Here is a 24940-nt window from a genome sequence, read left to right on the forward strand (position 1 = left end):
GGTACAGAGGAGGGATGGAGGAAAGCATGTTGATGGAGTTGAGTGCAACTGCAAAGAAGGAGATGAGAGAAATTATTACATGAGAAAGACTGAGAAAAGAGGGAGCAGGTACAGGTGTTAGACTCAATGAAACGTTTGAACTCAACATTTGTTAAGGACACAGGATGCTGGGACGCTGCCAAGTCCCTATGAACATCTGTTTTGAATTGAGTTATGCAACCTGGCTCCCGCCACCAGAGGGAGCTGAGAGGTCGAGCTGCAGGCCCGTGGAGCGATGGTGACGTCATCAGAGAGAGAGCGGACCTGCATTGGCGAGTCCTCTGGAGAACGTGGCTACTGGAGACACGACCGACTGAAAGTTCAGCCTGGGAACAGGTCAGAATCTGATAGAAAACGGCTGATGATTTTGCTCGAGCAAATTCTCTGGCAGAGACGACAAGAGATGCTGTGGATAGGCCTTGAGGTGTGGTTAAAGAGTGGAGGAGTAGAGGTTGAGGCGTGGTCCTGCTCCCAAACCTAAGTTGACGATTAACATATCCAACTACACAAACATTTGAACTGGTGCCCACTGTGTCTTTTACGTCTGGTGCGTCCTTTGGCGAAGGGCGAATTAACGAAGAGGATTTTATGTAATCCATAACTTTATTTTGTTCAGCAATTTCATTTTCTGGTAGTAAAGGAAGCAGTTATTTGTGTAGTTCAGTGGGCTACATACACAGTGAATCCATGTTCATCAGAAGTGAAGGGATTTCAAACACATTTTCTTTTTATTTGGTTTGTGCCTTCAGTTTATTCATGGCACTTTTATGGTCATGTTTGAGTCGTTCAATATTACTTTCCAAAACCAATTCACTTGTAGTTTTATTTCAAGTGAACGAAACAGATTTAATCAAATGCGTATTAAAAATCCATCCATAAACATTACATTTAAAATCAATAGACTGTGTAAATTCAATCCAAACAATTCAATAATCTGGATTAGCCTTTTAGACAACACCAACGCAACATATTTTTATGCCACGAAGTCCCAAACTCCATATCAAATAATTCATGGGGATACTGCTCACCCTCAAAACACGATACCCCATACATTAATTCATTAAATCAGCATCTTAAGCAAAATAGATTCCTTAATCCACACATCCACATAGTCCTACCTGTCTGCTGGAGAATGAATGGCGTTGTGTTTGTATGACTTAGCTCTAGCTCCTTTGTTTGCCGGCTAATTTGGGTGAGATGACTTGGCGAGGTGATTTTCATTCATTGGGGTTAGTCGTAATCGTAATCGTAAAGCTGACAGGCCATTACATCAGACCCAAACAACTTTTTAATCTTAAACCAAGTTGGTGCCGCAGACGAATGCACTGGTGTTTTAGTGCGCTTTTTTGGGTCTGTTTTTGTGTGCAAATTGTGTGTCAGCGTGCTCTTACACGCATGAAGAGCTCTTAAACATTAGAACAACAACTCCTATGGATCTAATCCCAGCAGCATCTGCTGCAGATTTTACTCTTGTTTTGGCTTAAAGCGTGAGACGCTGGAGACGAGGAAAGCGAGCGGGGGCTCTTGTGCGTCTTCGGAAACGCGGTGCACATCTGCTCTTACCTGGGATCTTCCTCTCCAACGTGGCCTCCTTGTACTTTATCCAGAGAGCAAGATCTAAGTACAATACATGTCTGGAGCAGCAGTTATCTGACAACAACCCCACTTCTGTGTGCAAGCCCAGAGCCCTCAACACTGCAAACTGCAAACTGGCCAAAGAACTCAATACATTTTACTCAAGGTTTAAGACCAGCCCCCCTCTCCTACCGTGGCAACCTCTGCCAACCCTATGCCTGACCCCCCACCCCCCACCTCCCCCATCACTCTCTTCAGTTCAGAGACAGGATGTGAATAGGCTCTTTCGGAAATCCAACCCCAAAAAGCTGCTGGACCAGAAGGTGTCTCCCCCTCTACCCTGAGACACTGCCACTTCCCGCTGGACTCCCTTGCAGTTTGCCCTCAGAGCCAACAGGTCTGTAGCCTACGCCATGAACCTTGTACTCCACTTCATCCTGCAGCAACTGGAATACCCAGGATCCTGTTTGTGGACTTCTTTCCTGCTCTGCTCCAGGACAAGCTCAGGACATTCTCGGACAACTCCATAGGGCTGTGTACTTTCTCCTCTCCTCTTCTCCCTGTACAGCATCCAAATATGCTCGAGTCCAAGACAAGACCATCATTTTTTCTTTTTTTTTTAAGTACCAATACAACCCACATTTTTGGTTGGGTAAAAATGTTACTGTGTCAAAAAGACAGCAGTCTTAACTAAAACCAGCAGGTTACGTGTGAGTCTGACTGCTTTATTTTAGTCCAGTTTAGACCAGGCTCGGGCATCTGTTCAGGATGCCTCTAGGACGCCTCCCTGGGGAGGTGTTCTGGGCATGTCCCACCGGGAAGAAACACCAGGACACGCTGGAGGGACTATGTCTCTCGGCTGGCCAGGGAAAGCCTCAGGATCATTCCAGGAGCTTCCCCCTGCGACTCGGCCCCGGATAAACGGAAGAAGTTGGATGGAGACCTGGCCTTGTGCTCATATACTTTCATAGTCCACATAATAAAGCATATTTAAGGTTTGCCTAGAATAATAATTGTTGTGGTCAATTGAGTCTCATCATGCTTTAGACTTTGGAGTGAAAACTCCAGGCCACTATGGTCTCTCTTAAAGGGAAACACATTTACCACAACATACGCCAAACCCAGCATCAAAACCTGGATATAGGTCACAGATATGAAATATGAAATTTGAATATGGCTGTGATGAGCTGAGAGCAGAGGTGTGTGCAGGATTGAGGCTTTGTGCTAATCCGATTGAAGAGCGATTTGTTGCTTTATATTTGATCAAAGCTGCAAGATGTAAACCAGGCACGGAACAAGAGAGCGCCTTCATAATAGTAATACAGGCCACAGAAGGCTAACATGAATGGAAATAAAACTAGAACATTTTAACTGAGATGTATCTTAGACCGTCTTGAGACAGGTTAGTTTTACCCTACTGATGATGTGTTGTTGCAATAGTAAACCTTTTAAATAAATTTTTGCAACAGCAAGGACCATTTAGTTGTGAAACACTGCCTCCTGGTGGTTTGTCTGCACAAGTACAAAGGCGATTCTTCTGAAATGAGGTCCAAATTATATCAAATTATGATCAAAGAGCAGAGTTGGGGGTAACGCGATAGCTGGTAGTAAAATTACTTTTTAAGAGTGACAAGGAATGTAAATGCATTAGTTTTGTGCGTCCATGTAATCAAGTACTCCCCAAGTTACTTTTTAAAATCAGTAACACGTTAGTTTTGGTTAGGTCTCATCTCCTCACCGCAATCCCAGAGCCAGGTTTGTTTCCCAGCCGCAGAGTAGAGAGAGAGTCGCAGCTCCAAATACTCAGCATATTATGTGGTGAGTTTGATTAAATAAACTACAGGCCTAAAACACGCATTTAGTTGTTGTGCGTCCGGTTGTGCGTCAATGCTCTTATGTTTTTCATTGTTGAGGACAGGCCTACACGTGCTTATTGTATCGCAGTGTATTGTGTTACTCTGTCAACATAAAACATAAATAAATCTCAGTCAAACGCATTTACTTTGCTTGTTTATTTGATATTTGAATGATTATATTACTGTGTTCTGTATTGCAAAGGGATCGTTGGCAAACAATATAGGTTATACAATAATGTTAGTCATTTTCAACTCAAGAGTACTCGAACGCGTAGGGCAGTGATGTGTTTGTTAGGGCAGTAACAAGGTAACGTTACTTTTAAAAGTAATGCTACCCAACACTGTTAAAGAGTTGATTGTTTCCAGTAATTAATATACAGCAGTAATGTCAACGCTATGGCCCAGAGCCAAATGCTCGCTTTACCCTGAGAAGTACTTTTTACTGCATGTTTAATGTGAGACACTGCAGGTGAATAGGAAGTAAAAAAAACATTTCGAGAGATATGAATTTGGAGCTTCTTCTGAAGTTTACTTTCATAAGTGTGAGAAAAAACTATAATTTTAAAGTGAATGAGGAGAGAGTATTTTTGAAAGTAGTTCCCACCCCACTCATTGCCCCTCCATAGAATTATTGAGCATAGAACTATATTTAGATCTGGAAGTTTAATCCTCAAACAATACATTGACACTCTTTGGGAGATTTCTTTCTGAGCCCAGACGCTGAAGTTCCTCAGAACGACCACTACTCACCTCCTTCCACATGCATGCACACTAGAGACAAAGCAGAGCAGAGAAGGGAATCAGATTCGTAAAAGGTCAGAGAGCGTAGATAGATCTACATTTGTGGGCCTGATGTTTATTTTTTCCGTAAGTGACGATTTGATTTGTAGGTATTTGAAAAAATAATTACCCCTGAGGCCATGTGCGGAAATGTTGTGTTTTTTGTTGCTTATGTAGTCATGGCTGTTCCAAAGTGGGGTGAAGTTAGATGGAATTTGTGAATTGGTAACATTTCCTCTAGGCTTTCAGAGTAGAGGCTATGGTTAGAGCATCAAAGCATTTTTGTCATTTTATTGATTTGGTTAGAAATGGGATTTTAGCTATATTTAATTATTTGCATAAGTTCTATTTCTAGCCATATCTCTGATATTAATCAGATTGGGTGATGTGAGTCCATTTGTAAATGGGGTTTATTTAAAATGGTGAATAGAGAGAGTGGACATCCTTGCCTCGTCCCCCTGTGTTGTGTGAAGCTTTGTGATGTTAGTCCATTGGTTGTGACTGTGGCAGATGGGGATGTGTATAGAATGTAGATCCAGTTAATAAATGACTCTCCAAATCCAAATCGTGTAGTGTGGTGATTAGAAATTTCCAGTTGACCCTATCGAAAGCTTTTTCTGCATCTACTGTACTGATGAGTAATGCATTAAATTATATAATCTGCGGGTGTTGTTGGATGCGTGTCTTCCATTTATAAAGCCGGTCTGATCATGATGGAGGATATGTGGTATAATGATATGATGTAATGCTTTACTGATTATTTTTAAGTCATGAGTGAGATGGGATGGTAATTAGTTATGAGTATGTGGTCTTTGTTGGGTTTAGGGATGTGTGATATTAGGGCTTAATTTAATTGTTTACTAAGATGCACACTCCTCTTTGTTTTGATTAATAGTAGGAGGAAAACAATGGTTAAAATTCCTGTAAACACATCCAATTGCATGTGTGAGGTCATTTTGTACTTGTCTGTGAGCCAACTCCATGAACGTTCCATGTTAAAAAATGTAATTGCATAGATTTATTAGATTTATGGAGGGTATTTTGAAAATACTCTGTGAGAATGTGTGTGTGTGTATGTGTGTGTGTGTGTGTGTGTGTGTGTGTGCGTGTGAGAGAGAGCAAAGGAGAAACTACAAAAAATGAGATGGAGAGTGATATGGTTAGAGTGAGAGGAGCAGTATATTATGTAATTTACATTTGTATTGACGTTACTAAAGGGGGTGGTGTCTTTGTCTCTGTAAAACTGTCCATCAAATAGTTTTGTATCTACTGTAATGACTTATTTTTTTTACTTCATCTTGCGCAGCTTCTCAAACATTTCCAAGCGCGCCCCCGTTTGGAGATAAAAAATGTATCCCCCCTCCCCTTCTGTAAAGTATGGTTAAGAAAAAAAATATATATTATTGCATATTATCCTGAAATAACAGTAATAATTTGAGTTTAAATAGGCTGAATTACCCTGTTTTTAGTTTCATTCACAGACTTGTAAGCGACTTTTCTGTTTCCGCTTTTCACAATTATAGCCTGCCAGTAACGGCAGAACACAGAGTGTCTCTTCTCCTGATCAAACAGAGCAGGTCAGTCACCTGTCTGCAGTGGGACCGCACAGAATTGGGGCTTCACTACAGTGAATGAGGCATTTCAAGGGGAGGACGCACTCACATTACTCCTTGCTCACTGTGGATCACTTTTACCAGTCCACGATTGTCACACACAGACTGCTAGGCCAATGGGGCAAAATCTGTATAGGTCTTAGTTTTTCAGTTTGTGGTGACTTTCAGGGGGCAATATAAATCCACTAGATTTAGATCTGTAGTAGTCAGGACTATCATCCGTAATAAGCTGTTAATTGGCAACATACCGATGGGATACGAAAAACACAAAGAGTGATTTAGAATGCAGAGAAAACACTTTATTTACATCTTAAAATAGCAGTGAAGGGATAGAGAGATCTATCATAATATAATGATCGGATAATATATAAATTATCACGTAATATCAAACTGGCCCCTAGTGGTGATATTATTAATGACACATTGAACTTCCAAACTAATAGTGAAACATTGATTACACAGTTTGGTAGATAATTCCACGTACACAGTAAATACATTAGAAATATAAAGTATAGTGTATATACATATTGTGATTTATGGTACATTTGTAGCATTTCGAGCATAATATCTGCTCTTGACCATGTCTTCATTCATCATCATCTGAATCAGAGTCAGATTCGAAATCAGATTCTCTTTCACTTTCTGATTTCCTATTCATACAATCTCAGTTGGAAATCTGCACAAGTCAGTGCACTAAACTAAATCAGACAATGCAGTTATGTACTTGCCACATAGTTCTCATGGAGAGCTGCCTAAATTACATGAATTTAACAAAGATGTGGGCTTTTAGTCTTAGTATGTCATATCATATAATTCAAGGAGGATTTGTGCTTGATATTCACACTTGGACAGCGGTTCCCGTCTTCGGGTTCTGGAATGGGCAACTTTGACATATTTGACCCTTTTGCATATTATATACTGCTCTGGTAGGACATAGCTGTTTCTTGGTGCTGAAGATTTAGATTTAGCTCAGTCTAGCACTTTTCCGAGGTGGAGTTGCAATGACATCATCAGGGTTGACGTCACTTTGTCTAGCACAGCGCTTGATAGCCCTTTCTATCTTAGTTTTATCAGTGAACCTCCTGTAGCATTGTTTGTGATACACTAGTTGATCTATACTAGGGCACTCTCCAAAAGTTGCAGCATTCCATGGGGGCTGCCATCTTGGCCCATCTTGCAATTTGATTGGCTTATTGACACTTAGCCACCTATTGCTGAAAATTATAACTAGAAATACTGAAGAAATATTGTGTAGCCCCCTATTGTCCATAGTCTAAACTAAGCGTAATTGGAATGATGAAAAGGGGCTAATTAAAAACTTCAGAGCAACCATTGGCATGGGAACTTTTTGGAAATCGCTTGAAAATTCTCTCTGAAATAAAAAATAAATTAAGTTGCCCCTTGAGAGTCAACATGAAATGGCAAGATACAGATTTTGCCCCATGGCCTTTTCTGTGCGATGCGTTTATGTTTCACATTTAGCACGAAAAGCATATAGGATCAATGTAGGAAGGAAAATAATGCAATTTTTTTTTTCAGATATACCGTATTTTCCCCACTATAAGTCAAACTTAAAAGCCGCACTTAAAAGCCGTACTTAAAAGCCGTACTTAAAAGCCGTACTTAAAAGCCGCACTTATATGGATATATGAATTATTTCTGGTTGTGCTTTCTGACCTTGAAGTGATTTTGTGTGGTACACGTGTATAAAGAAGACTTGGGACACTAGAGACTCAGATTCACTTCTAGAAGCACGTTTACGGTACTCCGAAACCGGAAGTCCCAACAACATGTATGCAAAGCATTCTGGGAACAGTAGTCCACCGCTACTCACAGCGCTTGTGGCGCTCTGTCAAAATGTAAACTACATCATCCGTAAGGAACAATGTGGATACCTAAATAAAGGACTCCAAATTAAGGACCCCAAGATGGCTCCTTCCAAGAGATCATGGGTCTATTATATCATCGCAAGAGACACGCTTACGCAGACTTTAAACTCTGGGCTCAAGTATCAGTCAACTGTGGTCAGAGCTTTCACGAAGGCCATAATCATCACTGAACTGCCGCGTGATTCGGAGATACATCTGGGGATGCGGGATGTAGCCCAACTGTTAAGCTCTGACACTGAAGATGGAACATTTGAGGGATTTGTGGACGAGGAATGAACTGAAAAAGTGAGTGTATTGTGTTTTATTTTACTTGTTTATAAGTGAGCAAGTTTGAGAATGGTTGTGAATATTCACAACAACTTTCAGACAAGCTCACTTATAAACACGTCTAAAATAAATGTTAGCGTATTGTCTTTTAGCGCTAACAGAGTGTGTTTTGATGTTGAACAATGTTGATCTGAATGAGTTGAACGCGTTTAATAAACCTCAACTGACTCTGACTTATCCATCTGTTTTGTTTTGCTTAATGTGCTTTATAGTCCGGTGCGCTTTATATATGAAGTATCCATAATAGACCATTTATTGATGGTGCACTTTATAATCCGGTGCGCCTTTCCATGCGCAAAATATGGGTGGTCAGAAGCGGAGCAAGTTTTAGACTCAAAAGGTGGAGGCAGGAGACAAGCGCGGGGACCTGAACATAAGCGCACAGAAGGACAGGGGAGCGACAGAAGCACATATTACACAAGAGGCTGAAGCCGAGACTCATTCTAAAGTAAATTGTGTGAGGGATAGAGGCAGGCTGACCCACTCCTCCAGTGCTCTCTTGTATTTAGAGATTAACCACGTGTTGGGCGTTTTTCTATCATGCGTAATGTGCGTACATTTCTGCCTTGTCGCTGAACTTGACTCCTAAAAGGTATACGCGTTGGAAGGTGATGTGCTTGACAGTCTCTGGTGTAAGTTTGAGCTGGTTAACCATGAAGTTCTTAACAGATTTTTCGGGGTTGTCGATGAATGATTCGGGAATGTCGGTGGAGATTAGATTGTCTCTCATACTGTAAATCCAGGATGGTTTCTCGCATTGCTTTGTTTTCGGCGATGACGGCGGTGGAACATTTAGCGCTGAGTGTGTCCATGGAGCTTTTTATTGATCTGTTTTCTTATGTGAGTGAATAGACTTGTTGTTGACTGTATTCCAGGCTATGGCTATGGTTTTGTGCCGTACTTAGAATAGTGAAAGTCTGGCATCTATGTTGGATAAGCACTCGTTGATTTCAACCAATATTTTGGAACAGCAGTTTTTGCTGTTGATGGTGGTGAGAATGAGGAAGAATCAGTCTAAACTGCACGTTTTGCACGGTGCACAGATTCTGTTGTGTCGGGGGGGGGCAAAAAATACCAGAAAGACGGAAAAATAGACAAAAGTTTAGATAAAAGAAAAAGTCGAGGGAAAGTTTGTTTTCTTCCTTGCAGCAACGCACTGCCATGTTGAATCGCACGTCTCGTGAGAGTATTGCACCCATAGCGACATCAGGCTCTCTTTGTCTGTGAGCCAACTTCTACACTATCACAAAACCACCATCCTACCACCATCCTACCCTACGCAAACATTTTATCAACACATGCATGTATTGTTGTTATTATCATCATCCGTTTTATTTTCTGTAGAACTTTGAACCGGATTCAAGGTTTCTTATCTTGCCATTCAAATCTTGAGACAGTTTTATTCCACTCATCAAACAGCCGGTTGCGGATGGAAATAGTTTTTTTTAGCATCTACTGCAGAATCCGTGGAGGAGTATGTTTCTATATCAACACCTGGTCTTCAGATGTGTCTGTGATCTCCAAACACTGCTTTCCTGCTCTGGAATATCTTTTCATCAACTGCAAACCATTCTACCATTCCATCATTGTCCCTGTCTCCAAGAAGCCCTGAAGCACTGGACTGTGGCGCTGATGTGTGTAGTCTTGAAGTAATTTGAAAGCCTGGTCTCGCCTTCACCTCTCCCCTGCTGGACCCTCTGCAGTTCGCCTGCAAAGCCAACAGATCTGTGGACGACGCCATCAACCTGGCACTCCACTTCATCTTGCAGCAAAAAACTGATCAAGTTTGTGGACGACACCACCCTCATCAGGCTCATCTCGGACGGGGATGAGTCTGTCTACAGGAGGGAGGTGGACCGGCTGGTGTCCTGGTGCAGCGGTAACAACCTAATGCCCAGAAGACAGTGGAGATGACCGTGGACTTCAGGAAAGTCGGGGAAGGATAGACTTGACTGTGCCACATATAGACCAATCTTAATTCTGAATGTGGACAGATTAAATAATGTTCATAGGGGCTTGGCAATGTCCCAATGTTGCAAAGTCCCCTGTTCTTAGACCCTCCTTCGGCTAAGACAAACTACAAAACCTCCTTGGAAAAAAGTAAAAATCTGGAGGAGTTCCACAGTGAAGGAGAGATCCGATTCCCGCGAGATAGACAGAGGAGCTGGGCCCACTCAGGAGGAGAACCAGTTCTTCGAGGCAGATGAAGAACCGTTCATATGGAGTAAAGACCCTTTCTCCAGGGAGTCGAGGAGCATCTGGGTCCACAGGTCATCGATGTGCCTGTCCCACTCCCGGCGGGGAAGTGGAAGAAGAAGAAGAAAAAGCAATGAACAGTTTGCAAGTGAAATTAAATATTAAATATTGTTTGATAGAAGTAGTGGTCAGAAGCAGAGGATAGTGGTCAAGTTGCCATAATTCCCCCAGCATAGTTGCTCCTAGGGCAGCGTAGTTGGGAAACTGTAGATTTTTTCTAACTGACCTGACCATAAGCGATTTATTGATTATTGTTATTTCCAACTGACCTGACCATAAGCGATTTCAAACAGGAGACTGTGTTGGCCTCTTTAGCATGGACAGGGAGCTGATTCCATAACACAGGCACTTGGTAGCTAAACGCTCTACCTCCTACTGTACTTTTAGAGACTCTTGGGACCCCCAGAAGGCCAGCATTTTAAGAGCAAAGAGCTCTGTTTGGATGATATGGTTCTATAGCATCTTTGAGGTAGGGTGGGGCCATGTCATTTATGGCTTTGTAAGTCAGGAGTAGAATTTTAAATTTGATTCTAAACTCGACAGGGAGCCAGTGAAGATTTGAGCTGTCATCCACACATAACCGCACATGTCTTTTAAAACTGTGCTTATGGAAAACTCTGACCAAAGTGAAGATTTTTGTAAACTCCGGTTTTGTGTTTGAGGGTGAACATGGATAACCGGTGTAGGTGTAATCCCTCATTCCCTCAGGCGGGTCTTACCACAGAACAGTATTAATATCGGAGTTCTCGATCTAAATTCTTTTATTGACAATGACTCTTGGATGAGAGTCGAAACGTCTATTTTTTCTAACTGAGTCCAGATGACTACAACTGAAGCTTTTTCTACTATGGATAACCGGTGTTTTAAGTTCCCAAACGTCACTGTTTGTGTGCTTTGTCCGAGTGTGTATGGCCTAAGTCTACAGAGAAGGAGAGAAAAGAGGTGAAGATGTGAAGAACCAGGGGCTGTGCAGCAAACTCAGGGCCTGGGGGTAATAGGGTGAAGGGGGGTGAAATTTTATTTTATTAAAAACAAAATAAAATCATAACATGAAAACAAGTGAATAGGCAGTGACCTGCGAAAATAGCATATCTAAAATTCACCAGAGTTTAGGAAATCACATATAATTTCCAAAGTTTTCCAGACCCGCCCAGACCCACCTGTTGTGCTTCTGCCTATAAACAAATTAAACTTGAATGTTGAAACTTGTCCTTGAGTGCCTTGAAGGTGGAAAAACACTACACTGAAGTGAAAGGCATCTGATCTATCACACAGAGATAGTGCAAGCAGCGCCCCCTGTGTCTGTTTTTCAGGTCTGCTGGGGATGGTGGCACACATGATGTTCACCACAGCCTTCCAGCTCACAGTTAGTCTGGGCCCGGAGGATTGGAAGCCTCAGACCTGGGACTACAGCTGGTCCTACATGTAAGTACAAGTACAAATACTTTGTTATCCAGAAATTGTAGACCAAACACAAGTAACTGCCCTCTTCTAATTGATATTTCAGTTTCAATGTTTCAGTTTTGAAGATTTTTGGACCCTAACTGAGCAGTGATTCCTGGCCTAAATCGGGATTATCAGTGATTCTCAGAGACTTTTGGTCTTAAGAGCATAAACAAAACATGATTTATATTATATAAAAAAAAAAACAGCAATGGCGTTATTAGATAGTGCGGACAAATTGTTGTTGATTATATGTGTGTTACGTTTTCCAACTAGTAATAACAGTAGATATTATCCTTCCACCTCCACTTTCTAAAGTTCACTTAGTAAAGTAGGATTTGTGGTGCATGGTAAAAGGAAATAAAGATGTTATTATATCTGTTGTCTTCTTAAAACGCTTCTCTGTGCGCTGGAGATGCAGACACATGTAACAAACTGATTTCAATATATGTTCAACTATCCACAACCACTGCCACTGATGAACTCTGTGACATCACACAAATTGGAACTACACTGACAATCATAAGAGCTTAAATGCAGGGGAAGTGGGAAGTGGGAATTAAAAAAACAGATTAGAACAATTTAAGAATAAGATCAAGGTTGAGGGGATAGCACGTGTGTTTACTGCATGTCATTCCCCGGTTCAGTCCCATTTCACACTTTGCTGTCCTGTCGGATAAAGTGTACGGGCCCAAACGTTCTTCACATTTTAGATGTTTTTTTTTTTTCTCGCATCTAATTGTTTTATACAATAAAGAGGAATACTCTTTTCATTTCTAAAGAAGAATGACGAGATTTTTTGTCAACTCTTGTACATTTGTTGAAAGAAAGATTATCATCAATCCAGATGTCCTAGAATTTGTAGTAGGTTACAGGATTTGAACAGGCTCTTTCTGAAATCCAGTCCCTGAAAAGCCGCTGGACCAGACGGTGTCTCTCACTCCACCCTGAGACACTGCGCACTGAGGAGCAGACCTGTCTTCACAGACATTTTTAACACCTCCCTGGAGTCATGCCCTGTCCCAGCCTACTTCAAGTTGTCCATCGTCATCCCTGTCCTGTTGGATTCAATATAACTGAGAAAATAAGACAGGACATGGTTGTTTAGTTAAGTGACTTTATTCATACTCCTCAGCCTCCTCGGGGAGGAGAATCCGACCAATAGTCAAACCTCGGATTCAGGAAGAGCAGAGTGGTTTTCGTCCTGGTCGTGGAACACTGGACCAGCTCTATACTCTCCATGGGGTGCTCGAGGGTTCATGGAAGTTTGCCCAACCAGTCTGATTTAAGATAGTTCCGGTAGATCGAAGAAGTGGAATTGGGGCGATTGTCGAAGTTCGGTGCAGAGCGTCAGATTTTGGGACAGTGAATCGTAAGTAGGAGTTGGCGGTGATTTGAGTATAAGTACGTTGACGGATTGACAGAGGGGAGTAGACTGAGAGTCTAGAGAATTATGAGGTGTGGCATAATAGAATCCCTTACTGATATACTAAAGAGGTGTTGAATGAGTGCCTTCTGACTGATCGAACCCCCAAAGAATGTCCGGAGCGATACTGGGGTATAATTCAAACAGACGTGGAGGACCCGTTAGAGCAGCCAGAAACGAGCTGCCTTCCCTTGAGCCTTGGACCGAGAGAAAGAATCATTCTAGTGCTGAGTCCAATGGTCGGCTGAAAATATTTAAATGCGAGAGTCTGCTACTTCTGTGTTTTTACTTGAGAGGTGCTCTAAAGTTACTCGTCGTGGGGACAAGAAGCAGATTCCTGGTCTGAAATGAAGAAGGGCTTGCCCTATAGGATGATGTGAATGCCTGGTAGAAGAGACTAAGCACTTGAGGACTGTCTAGTGCGTATGGCAGCTGGAATGAGTTGGAAGGGGCTAGAGTGCATTGAGTGGTCTTCGATTGATGCTGGCTTGAGGTGCATGCTGAGAGATGTCTCTTCTGAGAAAGAAAGAGGGAATGTGAGATGATTGAGCATCCCGGTGCCCGGTGACGGCTCCAGAGAGAGACAGCATCCCGGTTAGGGCTGCAACGATTTTTCGAGTAAATCGAGTAATTTAATTACAAAAAAGCTTTGATTATTATTTTATTGCCTCAATGATTCGTTTAATTTACATATTTACTTAAAAACATGTGAATCTGTGGCGTGCGGAGGGCACCGAACGTCTTGTGACGTTTTTGTTTCCCACGGAGCCTGTTCCGCCCACCACAACAACTTTGCTTCCCAGTCACACTCCTACGTTTAAAACATACCGCCCTCTCCTCTGCTGCTCCTTGAAACAGCCAATATCCATGAACACAGCAGGAGGACCGCGACCATGTTATACTAGAATCAGAATCAGAATAAGGTTTATTGCTATTGTCAATGTACAAAATTCACAAACATAGGAACTTGCCCTGGTGACACTCAAACAACAATTATAATAAATAATAAAAAATCTGATGTGAAACAGAAAACAGAAAGTCCGCAATAACACGGAGGCCAAAGTGACCGGCACACCATCGCCGCAAAATACAAAATGCATAGCCACTGCTCAAAACACCAGGAATCACTGGTTCCACCCAAAAAAAGTTTTCTAAACAAATTTCTTATTTGAAGGTATGTGACAGAAACGCAAATTAATTCATAGCTACTGTAATTGTTTACAAACAGACTGGTGACAAGTTAATCAGTCCTTTATATATTCTTTATATACAAACAGAACCGTTTGGACTGGTGAAGGGAAATGTTGCTGTTTTGGGGACAAACTTATGTGAAATTAAGAATAAAATGTTTTGGTTTTTTTTAAGCAGAAACTCAATTTGTTATTTGTTTATTACTTTGAACTATTATGTTTATTTAAAAAATGATTTACGGAATGTACAAAACATTTACCGATTAATCGTCGAAGAAATGAATCGATAGATTACTCAATTATTCAAATAATCGATAGCTGCAGCCCTAGTCCCGGTGCCTGGTGACGGTTCTGGAGGGACACAGTGTCCCAGTGTCCGCTGAGACCATGGTGAGGACGCGGAAAAGGCTCGAGTAGGATGTGGGATGAGTGATGGAGGGAGGATGAATAAAGAGTCAAAAGGCGATCGAATGGGGGACGGCAAGGCTGACGACAAGTGGATATTTATCATCATAGCATCTGAAAGAAGTGCCCTCCGATTTCGGGCCGATGCAGGCTGGCCACGGTCCGGTCTGCGTGAGACGCGCACGGGAGCGATGCACAGGAGCAGAGTGGGGAGTTGAGGCCTTAGCGGGAACTGTGGTGTGAGCTGAGGCCGCACAGCGGCTGGTTGAATGAGGGGGAGAAGAGCGAGAAGAAGGGTCCTATTAGCTATGGAGTAGAGGTCGGTGTGCGAACAGGTCAGAATCTTATAGAAAACGGCTCATGATTCTTGTTCAAACTGACGTTTTGGCTGACTAATTGTCTCTACGTCAAGAGAGCAGAGACAACAAGATATGCTGGGATAGGCCTGTATAAAGTGGCTTCTGGGTAATTAGAGATGTGCTTAAAGAGTGGAGGCGTGGTTTCACGTCGTATCGCTATTTTCGATACTTCTCCCGTTTTGCCTGGATATCATCTCTGCCTCCTTGGTTAGGATGCAATACGACAGAAGTGAGTTGTTACATCTGAACTTTGTGAGACCGGCCGGCGTGCCAGACATCACGCTACAGATCCCGGGTCTCATTCGAAGATGTCCTGTAACATCGATGGGGAAACAGGGAAAGAAGAGAAGGGAGAGGGGAAAACGAGGAGGCGTCCGGCTACGACTGAGGGAGATGCGGCTTAACCGGCTTCCGCTGCCCTCAATGACCCTGGGGAACGTCCAATCTCTAAGAAATAAAATGTATGAACTCCAGGGGAATGCCCGTTTCCTTAAGGATTACAAAGACTGCTGCGTGATCGCGTTTATGGAAACATGGCTAACCGAACGCGACCAGGACTCAGACCTGATGATCAGTGGCTTTGGAGCACCGCACCGCCTGGATTGGAACAGTGAGGTGACGAAAAAAACCCAGGGAGGAGGGGTATGTCTTTACATTAACCAAAGATACTGTACTGCTGTAACAGTGAGAGAACGCATCTGTACCCCTGATGTGGAACTTTTATCAGTGTCATTGCGCCCGTTTTACCTGCCCCGTGAGTTTCCCCAGCTCTTCATCACAGTTGTGTATATCCACCCCAGAGCACACGCCCCTACATGCTTGTAGAACTGTGTATGAAGTAGTACAAAAACTGCAGTCTATCTCCCCTGATGCCCCAGCTTTTGTACTGGGTGACTTTAATCATGTTTCCCTCAAGAAGACGGTCCCCAACTTCCATCAATATGTAACCTGTCCCACCAGACAGGATAAGACTATTGACCTATGCTATGGGTTAGTAAAGGATGCATACAGGTCACTTCCATTACCTCCTTTGGGCCACGGAGACCACAACTGTGTGTATCTCATGCCCACTTACAGGACTGTTCTGAAGAGGGAAAAGGTCGCTACAAAGGACATTAAAAATTGGACAGAAGAGTCTGTGCAGTGTCTACAGACCTGTTTCCACTGTACTAACTGGGATATGTTCATAGAGGCATGTGGGGGAGATTTAGATCAGTTAGCCGATGTAACCTGTTCTTATGCCGCATTCTGTAGAGACATGATTATACCGTGTAATAACAAGCCATGGGTCACAAAATCTGTCAAATCGAGCATCCAAGCTAAGAAACATGCCTTCAAACATGGGACTGCCTCTGAATTGTACAGCGCCACTAGAGATATGAAAATTGAAATTTTAAGGGCTAAACAGGATTATAAAACAACTCTGGAAAATAAAATGGCTGCAAATAACTTGGGCTCAACCTGGTCAAGTATGAAGACCATCGCAGGCACGAGCAACTCAAAGAAAACAAGCACCGTCACTTTAGAGGGTTTTGCTACAGATTTTAACCTTGCAAACAATCTTAATAATTTCTTTTCAAGATTTGACACTTATGATTTCAGTAAAGATGTAAAGGATCTTAGTAATACATTAGCTGACTGGAATCACTTCGTAATAGAAGAGGAAAATGTTAAAAAGGTATTCTCTGCAACGAATTCAAATAAAAGCTATGGACCTGACAATATTTGTGGTAAACTGCTTAGGTTCTGTTCTAAAGAACTCTGTCCAATTATACCTTCTTACAAAAGCAGCATGTCCCAAAATGCTGAAAGGATGCAGTAGTTGTCCCAGTTCCCAAAACCAGCCGCCCCCAAGTACTGAATGATTTTAGGCCTATTGCACTATTGACATCTATTGTCATGAAAACTTTTGAAAAACTATTGAGGAATGAAATCCTAAAAAAAACGGAGTCTGATATTGACCAATTCCAGTTTGCCTACAGGCCACACAGAGGTGATGAGGATGCCACGGTCACTTTGATGAACGTGCTTTTTAAACATCTGGAAGGAAAGGGAACACATGCTACGCTTTTATTTATAGATTTCTCTTCAGCTTTTAACACAATCCAACCCCACATTTTAACAGAAAGACTCCTAGAGCAATTTGATTTGAGTCACAATCTTGTTGGCTGGGTTTTAGATTTTTTAACTAATAGGACACAAAGAGTGCGAGTCAAAGGAGTACTGTCTGACCAGATCTGTTCCTCCACTGGCTCTCCTCAGGGCTGTGTTCTGTCCCCTCTCCTGTTCATTCTTTACACCAACATGTGCCACAGCAGCAGGGAAGACAGATTGATACTAAAGTATGCAGATGACTCTGTCATTGTGAGCCTGCTACAAGGGAACCAAACGAGTCATGGTCCAGTTGTCCAGGATTTCGTAGACTGGTGTGACACGTCCTTTTTACAGATGAACATCTTCAAAACCAAAGACATGAATATAGATTTTAGGAAACTCCCGAGGACTAAGGAACTCACCTGGATAAAAGGTCAGACAGTGGAGTGTGTAGATCATTATAAATATCTTGGGACTATCATTGATAACAAACTAAACTTTGAGGCAAACTGTGAAGCCGTGTACGAAAAGGGGAACCAGCGTTTGTACTGCCTGAGGAAACTGTCCTCCTTCCACATAGACAGAACAATGCTCACTATGTTCTACCGCTGCTTCATTGAATCAGTCATCTCCTTTTGCCTGGTGTCTTGGTTCAGCAACCTACCCTTAAAAACTAAGAACTCCCTTTCAAATTGAATCAAATTGTGAGGTGGGCTAGTAGGCTGATTGGAGAGCCACAGCTGAACCCAGAATCCCTCCTCAATAGGCAGCTACAGAGGCTCTTTGGGTCCATCTTAGAAGACGGATCCCATCCACTAAATGCTGAATTTCAGCTTCTTCCATCAGGCCGCAGATACATAATGCCTCTGTGCAAAACGAAGTGATACAGGGGCAGTTTTGTTCCCTCAGCTATTAAAATACTAAATAGCCTGCACAGCCCTCTTAACCTATTTATCTATTTATTCTTTTTTGTATCTATGATCGCTTTTACTCTGTATTTTATCCGCTGTATTCTGACACTATTAACTGTTTGTATACTTGTTATCCATGTCTCTATGTCTGGAGCACTAGTCGTCTCTGTTGTGTCACTGCCCGTTTTCTGTCAATGTCATTAATGTTGTCTATGATGTGTAAGCAGCCCACTCTTTTTACCTGCAACCAAATCTACCCTCGGGTACAAATAAAGTTACCTTACCTTACCTTTGGTTGCTGTAGGAGTAGGAGGTTGAGGCGTGGTCCAGCTCCCGAACCTCTGTTGTCGATTAACACCTCCAACTACATAAACTTTAAACACAAAGAAAGATAAACAACCAGCAATAAATACAAAGAAACTGTTAAAATATTGATAAATATTTATAATTATTATTGTGTTTTCAGACTAGCATGGAGCTCGTTCACTGCCTGCATGGCCTCATCCGTCACCACCATCAACCGCTACACCAAGACCATCCTGGAGTTCAAGCACAAGCGCCGGAACATCGAGAAGAACTTGAAGATCAAGCAGAAGCTCCTGGAGCTGGACTTGCCTCAGCAGGTGTGGAACATGTACCTGAACTCTGTCCCCAGCAGAGCTGAAGAGCTGCTCGATCTATCGTCCAATGGCCGGAGAGTTTCTACCACATCCATGTTCCTGGACCTGCCCGAGCCGCACTCTGAGGGTTACTGCTGACCTCAGACTGTGTGATGGTCTCTGCTGAGCCCAGTCTATATTATCGGTTCTGCTGACCTCAGACTGTGTTAGGGGCACTGCTGACCTCTTAGACTGTGTGAGGGGCACTGCTGACCTCAGACTGTGTTAGGGGCACTGCTGACCTTAGACTGTGTTAGGGGCACTGCTGACCTTAGACTATGTGAGGGGCACTGCTGACCTTAGACTGTGTGAGGGTTACTGCCAGTATAATAAGCTGCTCCCTCTGGTGGTGGTGTTACTTAGCGCTGCACACGTGCTGTTGTCCCTGATTGTGAATTAAAAGTAAGTAGCACAGCAGCATGTGACGAGTCAAACCTAAGGTCTCCCCTTCTGATTTTACTGTGACATTTGTTTGAAACATGATCTCTAATAATAAATGTGTTTTGTGCATTCTTTAGATATAGCATATTTCCAATCTACCTCTAAACTTTTAGCTGTGTTAAAAAATATATATTATATATATATATATATATATATTATATTAATATATAGTATATATATTAAGTCTGAACATCAAGTGTATTATTGGCCTGTGTGTGGTCAGTTTGCTTAAAATTATCTTCAAAATTCACATTTTTAAATGAAGAATTTGAACTCTGAACTATTAAACTAATCCTAGAATCCAATATATATATCATGTTTGTAGAGATGAAAGGCTTTGTAGCTTTTTAAACAGAAATTACATTTTGTAAAAAAAAACATATTACTTAAATAATAGCAGCCTTTCATTATTAGTCCAGACAGTCCAGCCTTTTAACTAACTATGTGGCAACTGGTGACCATGACCTGCTTACATTCCAAATTTGAATAGTATGTTTATGGTAATGAGTATTGTTAGCTACCTCAGCATTTAAACTTTACATGGAAACAAGGATTTTTTCCAATTTCACAAGTTTAAAGCTTATGAAATCCAAGCAAAAACTAGAGCTGCTGCTGCAATTCCCTTGCGTTATTACATTTATAATTAAAAGCCTTTTCATTTATTTACTAGGCAATAGTTTGATCCTTAAGCATTAAATCTTTTTTTTTTCATTTTTTGTTTTTCTTCCTACCTATTTCTGTGGCTCAAACTACCTGACCTTCGATGCTCATGATAATCTTCACTAAGTTACAAGTTGACTATTTCTTTGTGTTCGAAGTCATCAGTGAATGCATAGAAAACATGATTTCAACCACTTTGATGTTGTTCATCTTTACAGCAGACTTTTAACTCCGCCCACTCGTTGATCACCCAAAGGAGGCACCGCTAAACACGAACGCACCCAATGTAAAACTGATGTAATTAGGCTTAATTAACACTTGACACATTCAAATGCAGTGGTAAATGTAGATTCCAGTTGCCTATGTTAGTCATGGAAATGTATGGACTCTCTTTTTGAAGAATTCTCTCCAGAAAGAAGGAGACAGAATGTTGTCTTTGAAGTGCATTTGAAAACCTATTTGATATATTTGTTTTTTTCAAAATACAAAACCTCTTTTAGAATTGTGTTTTAAATGTTTTTGCTGTGGACAGAGTCTGAGGACTACGACAAAGTCTGAGGAATAAAGTCTGGCGGTAATGCAACACTTGGATGCCAACCGCCATAAAACAACAACAACAACAACAACAACATGTTTTTGCTGTTGAAATATGTCATGGCAATTCATTTAAAGTTTGTGATAAAAATGTGATAAGTTTATGTGTATCCATTTCTATGACAGAAATAAAAATGTGACACTGAAAAAACAAAAAACCTACTTGTTTGGGTACGCCATTCAGTAATTACTCAAGCTGTCCACTAGATGTCATTGTTCACAAAGCCTTAGTACTTTACGTTGATATGACATATAAATGATAGATAAGAAATATAATTAATTGTTAATGAAATATTAAAGGTATATAGTTATTGCAAAATGATAATGGAATTAGCGTTTAAGTTTTATGGTTTTATTACTTTGTTTTGTTTACCGTACTGTTTCTCATCCCCATTGGGTAAGCTGGCTCCGATCCTAAAAGTTAACTGTCAGTATAGTTGACAATTTATTCTCCACAACACTTTTTTTGTGAAACATAGCTTTTTCATGATCAAGCACAAAAAACATGAAGTTTTTTTGATACACGTCTACAAAATTAGACTGCTAATCACAAATCTGCATTGCTATGATTTCTCTTTTTTTAATGAAGTTCTCATTGCTAAACTGACTTTTTTCACAAATTATTTTTTAAACATAAAGCAAAATAAATAAATAAATGGGCAAATAATGAGGTTGGTATCTGGTATCCAAAGGAAATAGGGGTTAAAGCATACTGTAGAAAAAAATCTGAGTTAAATTTTGTCCATCGTTTATTGAATATGAGCTACTGAGTTCAGCTGATCTTTTTTTCATGGTGCGTATGTCAGTTATGGTCCGTGCAGTCCTTAATCATCGGAGCAGTTTGTCATTTTTTTGTGATTCCATCTGCCAGAATTACGCTTCATTGTTTTCCATGCTGGGTTTTGAGACCTAAATACATTGTTCTAAAATTAAGTGGGTTATATCAAAAATAGTGTGCATTGCCTTGTTAATTTGTGCCCAATATTTCTGTGCAACCTTCCCACTCCTCATCTGTCAAACAATTATCCTCCTTTTCCCATTTCATTTTGATTTTTAAATTTATAAAATTTAGTACATTGGCTGTCCAAGTCAATGACGTATCCATATACTTTAAATATAATTCCCCTTCAAAGTCCTGATTTATGTGCTTTAATAAAGATTTCAGTCTGAGGATTATAATTGTAGTTGGAATATTAGAATATTAATATAGATTTGTATCTTGTTTAATTGACACATCTGAGTATTTTGGATGTATGAACTTCTAACATACACAAATGAAACAACACGCAACTCCTGGTATGTTATTGACGAGGAGACAGCCATTTAAAAAAAACTTTTTAACCTTTCCAGTAGTTGCAGGCTGAGTACAGAGACAGCTGATTATCTTCCATCCATTTAAGTGCATTCATTATTCAGGACAAGAGCACTTTGCCTCTTTGTAGAACCTGGGAAGAGGATTCTTCCTTCAGGCCTGTAAAATGTATTGCCTATGGGAGATTAATTGTTTTTGAAAAAAATATTAAAATATTCTCCTATTTGTTTGGCATATGATTGTCATATTATTTTTATGGCTTGAAGATTTAATAGAAAAGCAAATAATATTGTGATGTTACATGAAGACAACCCATTTTTTACCCAGCTGTGTAAATAAAACCAAAACATTTCAAGTTTTCACATTTTTATTGATGGAATTATTTGAAAAGTGAACAATTGTCATTTTCTATAATTGTTCTGTTATTATGGTAAATGTATGCTAAAGTTAAATTCTGAGTTTCAAGCCCTTGAGTACACAGATCTACAAAGCAACAATTCTGTCATATTTGTGATTGACCATAGGGCTGGGTACTATTAAAAGGTACCAGTACACAACCAGATAAAAGTAAAAGGAAGTTGATTAATCAGTCAATTGTGTCTTGTGCAATTTTTTTTATTAGTTCTTTATTAGGAAAATAATGAGCAGGAGTTTAATCTGCCTTTTGAAGATGTGGTTTACTAGTACTTCTGTGTTCTTCTACTTCTCTGTGTTCACCGTTTTTGAGTCGGATCAAATCATTCTGAGAGCTTTGGCCAATGCCACGGGTTAGGGTTAAGTTAACTAATTGATGATATAGTCATCCACTCTAACATGTTTGGATTGGTTTGAGAGCAATATAAAAAGTTTGGCATGATGATACAAAAATACAGGTACAGAAAAATGTTGATGATCGTTTAAGTACTGGTACAAAACATTTTTTTTTACCCAGCCCTAATTGTGGACATAATATATGGATATATTCCAGAGTCACTTTTAGTGTACTTTTTCATCAATGTATGTTCTAAGTTCTATGCTTGGTTAGAGACAACCTTTCACTCACTAGAGCCAAGAATTTACAGTTGCCAATTTATCTAACACATGCATGTCTTTGGACAGTGGGAGGAAGCCGGAGAACACGGAGAAAACCCACGGGGAGAGAACCCACGGTAATCTCTCCACCCAGAGAGATCATGCAAAATTGGTCTGGCCCGGAAACCGAACCCATGATCTCCTTATCGGGAGGCAGGAGCTCTGCCACCTTGCACCCCTTGTCCAGGAAGTTCAGGGTTTATGGTGGGATCCAGGCAAAATAAAATGATGGAATTCAAAAGTTGATTTTACTTCATCAAGCGTAGTAAACATTGACCGGTAGGTATGCGGCAAACATAGATTACACTTTTCTGGCCCATATTGTTCCTTCACTTGCACATCCTCTTTGGTCCATATAAATTAATAATTTAATAGTTCTCGTCACTGCCAGCCAAAGTCCTGTCTGGACAGCTGGTAGAACCTCTCGTTATGTGGTCTGTAGAAGTCCCTAAGGCGCAGCAGCACGTTGGGGTCGATGGAGGCGTGCGTTCTGCCCTTGGTCTTGCCCAGGCAATGAGGCTTGCTGCTGCCCTCAGGTTTCTTCAGGCAGGGGAAGCCTTTGGTCTTGTTGAAGTAGAAGTGCTTGTCCGTCACGATACGCTGGAGACCAAGGAAATCCTGCACCTTGGCCAGCTCTCCGGCCGGGTCGCTTATGAGTCGCTCGCCGCTCACCAGGTGAATCTGATCCAGAGGGAACCATTCCAACCAGCGCTGGAGGTGCAGAGCGTACAGGCCAATCCACAGGGGGCTCCACTGAGCATCCATCTCGTCTGTCAAAAGAGAGAAGATGGATAAAGAGTTTTATTTCACATTTTGGTTATTTTAAATTGCAATGTCCAATGTTCAAAGCTACTTAAATAATGGACCATTGACATATGGCTTCACAATTCAATTCAATTATTTTTGTAACACCCAAAATAACAACACCAGTTGTCTGTCAAATTGTTAAATTTGGTGATGACATCGCTGTAGTGGGCGTAATCTCACAAAACAACTACCTCTGCCTGATCCTTTAACTCTTGTGTTTTCCTCAAATTAAAGTTGTCACACTAATTGCCCTTTTGGGTAAGTTTGCTTCTCTTATAATTCAACCATAAAATACAATTTTCTTTAAAAAAAATGGGGTTCAATTGTCAGACTAATGCATTGAGACCAAATTTACTACTTGTATTACATTGTTTTTATCTTTAAAATTGTAAAGCCCTATGGCTATGAAATTTCCATCGTCAAACTGGATGACATGGGCTGGCACTGCTGACATCAGCAGTTTCTCCATTAATTTATCATTCTATCTTAATTCTGTATATCAACGTTCATACCAATTTCATTAAAAGTCCAGGGCTGGGAACTTTTATTAAATATACAGCTCATAGGACCTTATTAAAATGAATATTTACATAATTTTGTATTTAAAATTTTATTTTCCTAATTTTAAAGATCCTATATTATGCTATTTTTCCCATTTCATAGTCTACCCTAAGAGCATAGTTGATAATAATAAGTAACATAATAATAAGTAACATAATAGTTGTTAAATATCACCCATATTGGGCACATATATGAGGTACCAATAACACTGTAAGGTTAAAAGCTCTGAAAAGTCTATTTGCATGATATAAGTCCTTGTTTTGGCTCTGAGTCCCCCGGCTCCGGCCCCGCCCCCGGCTCCGGCCCCGCCCCCGGCTCCGGCCCTGCCCCCGGCTCCGGCCCCGCTCCCGCCCCCCGGCCGGTGCCGTACCGCGTTTCCACAAAGGAGGAACTCATGAAACTGCGGAGAACAGTCGTCTTACCCGGAGATCGTCACGTTATCCCGTCGCAATACTGACCTAACCTAATACTGATGTGCAATTCTGTCATATGTGCAATTGCTGTTGGAATTCATGTGCAATTACTGTGAAATTCATGTGCAATCTATGTGCTGTCGTGACACATATTCATGTGCAATTACTGTCGGGATCACATGCAATGGTATTTATTTATTTGTCTATGGGAGTTTTTATTTATTTATAGGAGATCTTCTACTGGAAGTGTTTTTCAGAC

The 24940-nt window shown here is 41.0% G+C and overlaps 2 protein-coding genes across 2 annotated transcripts in view; one reads left to right on the forward strand and one right to left on the reverse strand.

Annotated features, from left to right (window-relative positions):
• The window catches only part of gsg1l2b (gsg1-like 2b), a 41182-nt gene extending 22198 nt beyond the window's left edge, over positions 1-18984 (forward strand). Inside the window, exons 4-5 of the mRNA XM_072456340.1 lie at positions 11649-11760; positions 18630-18984. Of these exons, the coding sequence (XP_072312441.1) occupies positions 11649-11760; positions 18630-18921 (404 nt within the window). The 3' untranslated portion in view covers positions 18922-18984. The remainder of the gene's footprint in view (positions 1-11648; positions 11761-18629) is intronic.
• A 4210-nt stretch (positions 18985-23194) lies between these two features.
• Positions 23195-24940, reverse strand: part of hs3st3l (heparan sulfate (glucosamine) 3-O-sulfotransferase 3-like) — a 41674-nt gene continuing 39928 nt past the window's right edge. Inside the window, exon 3 of the mRNA XM_072456486.1 lies at positions 23195-23670. Within this exon, the coding sequence (XP_072312587.1) occupies positions 23282-23670 (389 nt within the window). The 3' untranslated portion in view covers positions 23195-23281. The remainder of the gene's footprint in view (positions 23671-24940) is intronic.

This window comes from Eucyclogobius newberryi, unplaced genomic scaffold (assembly GCF_026437365.1).
Source record: "Eucyclogobius newberryi isolate DKJ021-1_F unplaced genomic scaffold, fEucNew1.0.hap1 SCAF_20, whole genome shotgun sequence".
Classification (NCBI taxonomy): Eukaryota; Metazoa; Chordata; class Actinopteri; order Gobiiformes; family Gobiidae; genus Eucyclogobius; species Eucyclogobius newberryi.